This window comes from Carlito syrichta, unplaced genomic scaffold (genome assembly GCF_000164805.1).
Source record: "Carlito syrichta isolate Samal-C Ts95f unplaced genomic scaffold, Tarsius_syrichta-2.0.1 Scaffold314713, whole genome shotgun sequence".
NCBI classification, from domain to species: Eukaryota; Metazoa; Chordata; class Mammalia; order Primates; family Tarsiidae; genus Carlito; species Carlito syrichta.
This window is the reverse complement of record NW_007258809.1, coordinates 607,758-615,848: the sequence shown is the minus strand read 5'-3', so window position 1 is coordinate 615,848 and position 8,091 is coordinate 607,758. Positions and strand designations below refer to the sequence as shown.

The 8,091-nt window shown below is 41.9% G+C and overlaps 1 protein-coding gene across 4 annotated transcripts in view; it reads right to left on the bottom strand.

Moving 5' to 3' along the window:
- The window catches only part of RINT1 (RAD50 interactor 1), a 38,161-nt gene that overhangs the window by 17,796 nt on the left and 12,274 nt on the right, over positions 1-8,091 (bottom strand). For 2 of the 4 annotated variants that reach the window (XM_008071763.2, XM_021719434.1), the window contains exons 5-9: positions 4,984-5,157; positions 4,731-4,880; positions 4,019-4,175; positions 1,121-1,231; positions 801-1,026 (exon numbers count right to left, since the gene is read on the bottom strand). In XM_008071763.2, coding sequence (XP_008069954.1) covers positions 801-1,026; positions 1,121-1,231; positions 4,019-4,175; positions 4,731-4,880; positions 4,984-5,157 — 818 coding nt within the window. The remainder of the gene's footprint in view (positions 1-800; positions 1,027-1,120; positions 1,232-4,018; positions 4,176-4,730; positions 4,881-4,983; positions 5,158-8,091) is intronic. The other 2 variants (XM_021719433.1, XM_021719435.1) reach the window with 2 other exon arrangements.

Genomic DNA, 8,091 nt, shown 5'->3' with positions numbered 1-8,091 from the left:
CCGGAATTACAGGCATGCGCTACCACACCCAGCTGATTTTTTGATTTATTGGAGAGATGAGGTCTCGCTGCCCAGGCGGGTCTCGAACCCGCGGGCTCAGGCAATCCACTCACCTCAGCCTCCCAAAGGCGCGGGATTATAGGCTGAGCCACTGAGCCCGGCTTCAATTTATAATCTTTAAAGAATGATTAGGCCAGGCACGGTGGCTCAAGCCGGTAACTCAAATTAGCTGGGTATGGTAGCACGCTCCTATAGTTCGGGCTACTTGGAAGGCTGAGGCGGAAGAATTGTCTAGGACCAGCAGGTCAACGCTGGGGTGGCTGTGAGAGTGCACTGCACTCCAGTTTGGGCGACAGAGTGAGACAAAAAAATATATAGATAAAATAAACCCACAATCTTCCACTAATTGCACGACATTGGCCATGCTTTACTTTAGGGTTAAACATGATACTTACCAACCTCCCACCCGCCCTGAAAATCTTCAGAATAGGCTGACTAGACAAGTCATATCCAAAAAGATTCTACCAAGAGCAGAATCTATATGATAAAAATCTATTAAACAATTATAAACCCTTCTGGCTTGAATATTCTACTCTAGAAATACATAGAGTATATACCCAGAAAAAGCTGAAGTTTCATATGAAGAAAATAATATTATCTCTTAAAGACAACTCAGTAAACACTGACCAAGAAAAATTTAAATGACTCTAGTTCCTACCCAGAAGTGGAGAAAAATACCAAAAATGTATATACACAAAAACAGACATCTCTCTCTATCCTATGGCCACAACAGCACTTACACTTTCTCTCCACAGTCAACCATCTCTGAAAACAGGTTTCCTCTGACAGAATATGCATACAACTAGCAAAAGTGTCAGGATAGCCGTGAACACTGTGTAGTTCCCTTTCAAACAAGAGTACTTCATCCACCAAATGACAGAAGAGATTGTCATCATATAGCAGACAAGGAATATCGGCAGCTAACTTCTCAAGAACCAGCATCATAAGGCCCCGAGAGAATTCAAGCTAAAAAGTACATAAACATAAGATATGTAAATAACAAATAAGACATGTGCACATACAACTCTAAAACGGAAAGACTGAGGTCTGAGTCCCTTACCCTTGCATTCACTGAAGAGCCTACTTTGTCTAATATGGGCTGAATCTTCTCATCCAGAAATTGAGTATGGTTTCCAATCCACATAAGTACTTGAGCCAAGTACCATTCAGGCTAAGGAAGGAAGGAGGTAATAAGGAAGGAGTTTGAATTCTTAAGTCATTCCAACTAGAAAGTTACACTTAAATCACTCTATTTAATTGTATACACACAACACTTACAAAAATTAGTTGAAAATTTCTGTATGTAAAAGCACAATTTCTACTCTGAATTTTAAACTTCTATAAGATTTCATAATATTTCCTAACATAACTTCCAACCAAATCCAATAATATGGCTTAAGACAAACTCATTCATTTACAATGCTAAATATATTTAAAACCTATCACTTTAGTAACAGGTAAAATGATGAGCATTACAAGAAACTGATGGTCTTTAAATTGTTTTTGGAAACAGCATGTCAAAATAATGTTTAAACATTATTTTCATCTGCATTCTCATTTTAAAAGCTAAGTTTTAAAAAAAATTTGGCAGCCAGGCTCAGTGGCTCAGCCTGTAATCCCGTGCTTTGGGAGGCTGAAGTGAGTGGATTGCCTGAGCCCGCGGGTTTGAGACCAGCCCCAATCAACTTGGCAAGACCTTGTCTCTACAATAAATCAAAAAATTAGCCGGGCATGGCAGCACATGCCTGCAGTTCCAGTTACTTGGAAGACTGAGGCAGAAGGATCACGGAAGCCCAGCAGGTCGATGCTGGGGTGACCATGAGTGTACCACCGCACTCCAGTCTGGGTGACTCCAACTTCAAAAAAAAAAAAAAAAAAAAAAGGCTATTCTACATTACAAAAAATACACATACCTTAAAACAGCTATAAATATAGAAAAGGAAATGCAGGTATGCAGCATTTTAAACTGTCCCTAGAGATGATTCTGCAAGCATTCCAAGTTTTGCTAGATAGAGATTCAAAAATATTTACTGAATGGTAAATCTCCATTGTGTGCTAAAAGCTAAGAATACAAAAATGAATAAGGGGCTGGTGGCAATGGCTCACACTTGTAATCCCAGCACTTAGGGAGGCCAAAGCAAAAGGATCGCTTGAGCCCAGGAATTTGAGACAGGCTTGGGCAACATAAAGAGACCCTGTCTTCTACAAAAAAATTAGCAAGGCATAATGGCACATGCCTATAGTCCCAGCTATTCAGGAGGCTGAGGTAGAAAGATTGCCTGAGCTCAGGAAGTTGAGGCTGCAGTGACCCATGATTGTGCCACTGCACTCCAGCCTGGACAAGATAAGATCCTGACTCCAGAAAAACAAAAAACAAAACAAAGAATCAGGGCAGTTTCTAATATCAGAGCTACTTGATGATGCAGTGCAAGTACCACTGGGATCACACTTAGTTTATTTTATTTTTGAGTCAGAGTCTCACTCCATCACCCAGGCTGGAGTGCAGTGGCACACTCACAGCCACCCCAGTATTGACCTACTGGGCTCCACCGATCCTTTCGCCTCAGCCTTCCAAGTAGCCGGAACTACCACGCCTGGTTAAATTTTTTTGATTTTTTATTATAGAAATGAGGTCTCGCCAAGTTGCCTGGGCTGGACTTGAACCCTCGGGCTCAAGCAATCCACTTGCCTCAGCCTCCCAAAGTGCTGGGATTACAGGCTGAGCCACTGAGCCCAGCTGGGAACATACTTTAAAAACAGCCAACAGCGGGACGAGGTGACTCAGGCCTATAATCCCAGCACTTTGGGAGGAGGAGGTGGGAGGACTGCCTGAGCCCACGGGTTTGAGACCAGCCTGGGCAACATGGTGAGACCTCAATCTCTACAGTAAATCAAAAATTAGCCGCGTGTGGTGGTGCATGCCTGTAGTTTCAGCTACTTGGAAGACAGAGGCGAAAGGATCACCTGATCCCAGCAGGTTGAGGCTGTGGTAGCAGTGAGCATGCCAGTACACTCCTGTCTGGGTGGGACAGTGACTCTGACTCAAAAATAAAAATTAAAAAAAAATTTTTTTTTTTTTTTTGAGTTGGAGTCTTACTTTGTCGCCCAGACTGGAGTGCAGTGGCCACTCCCAACCACCGCAGCCTCGACCTGCTGGGCTCCGGTGATCCTTCCACCTCAGCCTTCCAAGTAGCCGGAATTACAGGCATGCGCTACCACGACCGGCTGATTTTTTTTATTTATTTATTGTAGAGATGAGGTCTCACTGCCCAGGCGGGTCTCGAACCTGCGGGCTCAGGCAATCCACTCACCTCAGCCTCCCAAAGGCTGAGCCACCGAGCCCGGCTCAAAAAAAATTTTTTTTAATTCAAAAAAAAAGTAAAAGCAGTCAGCATAACTAACAATTTTTTTACCTCAAATTATTACTGCCCCTCTACAACTTTGAGTTTATTGCTCTGTCGCATCTACTACTTACTAAGTGGTTTACTCTTCTTTACACCAACATCCCATTCAAAAAAGAAGACCCATAAAATACAAAAGAATCAGAAATTCATTGCCACTCTACTACATCCTATGCACACATTACTTGCCTATCCCTCGATTCCTTTAAAATTCTATTAGACATATAAGTTCACATATACATGACATATACAATGCCTGGTATAATCTGGCACTTAATAACATTTCATTATAAAAACTGCCACAGCAAATGCTATACCATACCCAAGAGTAAACTTGAAAACTGTTCAGACAATGTGTTAATGGGTGAGTTGATTCCTACAACATAACACAAATCCCCGATTCTATCTATAAAGGGCAGCGACAAAACATGAATTGAGCTCTTCAGAGAAAAAACAGAAACGTGAAGAGAGTCAGATTTTAAGTTAAACCAGCAAGAGTACAGAAACCGTAACATTTGCTGTTAATGAAAACCAAGACAAGAGCTGGCAAAGCACACCTTGCTCAACACATTAGTCTGCCGGTTCCCTCTGAAGTGATACCTGAACCTCTTCTGAAGGGGTGTTAGCATGATCTGAATGGGCAGACTGACAGAAGGGGAGGCAGGGAGAGAGTATTTTTCTGGGAGTTGTTTTGGTTCGGCAAGTAATTCATCTCTGATATAGTCAAGTCAAGGAAAAAGAATAAAAAACACATACATACACACATGTGTATACACACACACATTTTCCCAACAAATGTATCTGATACTAAGTATACAAATACAATAATACAAATAATATGTAATCTAACTTTACATTAAATATTAATTCAGTAAAAAATGCACAAAAATATTATTAGAATTAATCTATAAATCTCACCTAAAATAATAAATAGTAAGGAAATAAATGCAAGTGATCATTTGATTAAATCAACATTACATTACTAAGGTTTCATCCCAATTACCTACATGTCCTATATCCCAAAAGAACCATGTGCTGCAAATGTGGGGCAATCATGTACCTCAGAACTCTTCCTTACAGCCCTCCCACCCACACACAGTTTGCTCTGCAAGAGAACAAACCACCACTTGGTGGGCGTTTACAGACCAAGTCCAAACCCAGAATGTTTGTTTGGCCTTCTCAGCTATTTTCAAAAAGCTTTACTCTCTAGCTATAAACCCACTCTAGAAAGAGGAAATCTTAGTAAGTTTTCAACTCCAACAAAGATACGAGGTTTGAAGTTTCAGAAGCTGACAAAACAGTGTCTCCAGGTTACTGTACATCTCAGGGGCAGTGGTAGGTCGACTTAAACCAACGGTTTGAGATTGAGGGGGCGCAATGAATGGCCAATGAAGCTGTGCTAAAATTTCCTCAAAATCACTGAAACAGAAAAGTAACACACATATTACAGTACAATGTCACCAAATGATCACCAAATATTCATATGAAAACAACTGCAATAAAATATAAGTAAACTCCCTGCCTCGTAAGCTTGTCCTTAAGAATTTTATGCCAGAATCTAACCGTGGCTCTCACAAAACCAAGAAGATGACTACAGGATGATTCCTGAAGCTTGATGTCAAGTTCTGCCATAGACACTAGAGTAGAGGCTGCTTCTGGTACATTATTGGTCATCAGATATTGTTGAATGTTATCACTGCAAAACAAAGCAAAGCAAATTTTAAGAACAGATTGTTCAGAATAATTTCAAATTCTGGAAAAACTGCATCTCCCTCATGTTTTATGTGAAGTTACACGCAAGGAAGAACGATGCACCAACTGCAGTGGCTTTTTGACCCTAGTCTCTCTGGGAGCTTAGAGTTCTCTACTTCCATGTCCTTCTAAGAGCAGCAGGCCATTTTCAAGATACCTTCCTCCTCCTTTCCCTTCCTATTCCTCCCAGCAGAACAGATTTGTCCTGTGTCACATTCCTTGGAGCACCATTTATTTCTGATAAACCTGCCTTTTCCAGAAATATTCAGTATCTTAATCCATGGGAATGATGTTGATGGCATCTGGTAAAGTCAAGACTGACAGTCTTCAATTTTTACCTTCTCTGTCCAGCTGAACTTTATTTCCCACCTCAAAGAAATGTAGTTCCAAAATAAGGGCTGTATTCTGTTAAAACAAAGACTACAGTTGGACATGGTGATTCATGCCTGTAATCCCAGCACTTTGGGAGGTCAAGTCAGGAGAGTCACTGGAGCCCAGGAGTTCAAGACCAGTCTGTGCAATATAGTGAGACCTCTACAAAAAAAATCAAAAAATTAGCTAGCTGTGGTGGCGCATACCTGTAGTCCCAGCTACTTGGGAGGCGGAGGCAGGAAGACCACTTGAGCCCAGGAGGTCAAGGTTGCAGTGAGCCATGATCATGCCACTGCACTCTAGTCTGGGTGACAAGAGTGAGACACTAACTCAAAACAAAACAAAACAAAACACAAGCACTACCATGTTTCAGAAATGAACAGGCCGGGCTCGGTGACTCAGCCTGTAATCCCGCGCTTTGGGAGGCCAAGGTGAGTGGACTGCCTGAGCCCACGGGTTCAAGACCCATTTGGGCAACTTGGCGAGACCTCATCTCTACAATAAATCAAAAAATTAGCCGAGCATGGTAGCACACGCCTGTAGTTCCAGCTACTTGGAAGGCTGAGGCGGAAGGATGACCAGAGCCCAGCAGGTCGAGGCTGCAGTTGCATGCTAGTCTAGGTGACAGAGTAAGACTCCAACTCAAGAAAAAAAAAAAAATGAACAATTGTTACAGAAGAAATTAAAATGTACAAGTAACCACAGAGTATAGGAGTACTGCTTTTCTAGGATGGAGTGAAATAGATCTCTACATGATACTAAAGCATGAATGACATTCAGAGCACTGAAAAAGAGAAATAGGTTTGGTCAGAGTGATACTCCCACTGTAGTATCCAGATACAGAGCTAAGTCTAGCAAGAAAAAACTACTTTTTTTTTTTTTTTAGTTGGAGACTCACTCTGTAGCCCAGATTGGAGTGCAGTGGCTGCTCCCAGCCACCGCAGCCTCGACCTGCTGGGATCCGGCGATCCTTCCGCCTCAGCCTTCCAAGTAGCTGGAACTACAGGTGCGCGTTACCACACCCGGCTAATTTTCTTTATTTTTTTTATTTTCATTGTAGAGATGAGGTCTCACCAAGTTACCCGGGCGGGTCTCGAACCCACGGGCTCAGGCAATCCACTCGCCTCGGCCTCCCAAATTGCTGGAATTACAGGCTGAGCCACCAAGCCTAGCCAAAAACTACTTTCAAAAGGAGAGACAGAGAGAGAGAGAAAGAGAAAGTACAACAGAATAAAAATGAGGCCATTACAGAGAAATTCAGAGATGAGGAAAAGCCCAGAAGTTCAAAAGAAAAGCTAGAAATAGAGATGTTATCATAAAAGACCTAAGGGAAAGAACACATTATTAAAGGGAGAGAAGTAACTGCTCTATTGGATTATGAATTTGATTCCTATTTCTAATATTCCCTGGGTAAACTTCTCTTTTAAACAATTGAGATATTAGAAAAGATTATCAATAATCATATTCATATTTTAGTTAATCTATTACAGTACTTCAGCTACTATAGGAGTGAGGCTTTTAAACAGCTTATTTTACTTAATAGGGTTATCAGTATCACCCCTTACTGGGCATTTTCTTTCAGAGGGGAAAGGAGAAATGCAGTAAATTAAAGCAAGGTTTAAAATCACTTTACTGTAAATAATTTACCTAAACATGAATAAGATGTGCTAAAACCTTAAGTCAATTTCTGGAATCAACAGTAACTCCATAATCTTAGGCATATCATCATAAATGTAAAATTCATACATGTAAAACAAAGATTTCTATACTGTACTTATAGTAAAATTCTTTAAAATCTTAGAAAATGCCGGACTCAGTGGCTCAGATTGTAATCCCAGGCCTTTGGGAGGCTGAGGTGAGTGGATTGCCTGAGCCCACGGGTTCGAGACCTGCCTGGGCAGCGAGATCTCATCTCTACAATAAATTAAAAAATCAGCCGGGCGTGGTAGCGCATGCCTATAATTCTGGCTACTTGGAAGGCTGAGGCGGAAGGATCGCCGGAGCCCAGCAGGTCGAGGCTGCGGTGGCCGGGAGCGGCCACTGCACTCCAATCTGGGCGACAGAGTGAGACTCCAACTCAAAAAAAATTACAAAACTTGGGAAATGGCAGGGCATATTCTAGCACTTTGGGAGGCCAAGGCGGGAGGATTGCTTGAGCCCAGGAGTTTGAGACCATTCTAAGTAATATACTGAGACCTTGTTTTTACAAAAAAATCAGAAAAATAAGCCGGGCATGGTGACGTGCGTCTACAGTCCTAGCTACTCAGGAGGCTGAGGCAGAAGAATCATCTGAGCCCAGAAAGTCAAGGCTGCAATGAGCTGTTATCATGTCACTACACTCTAGCCTGGGGGACAGAGTGAGACGTTGACTCAAAAAAAAAAAAAAAAAAAACCTTGGGAAACACATGCAAGGAAAAGGGATACATAACATATCCAAAACATATACAACAGCTGGGCTCGGTGGCTCAGTCTGTAATCCCGCACCTTTGGGAGGCTGAGGTGAGTG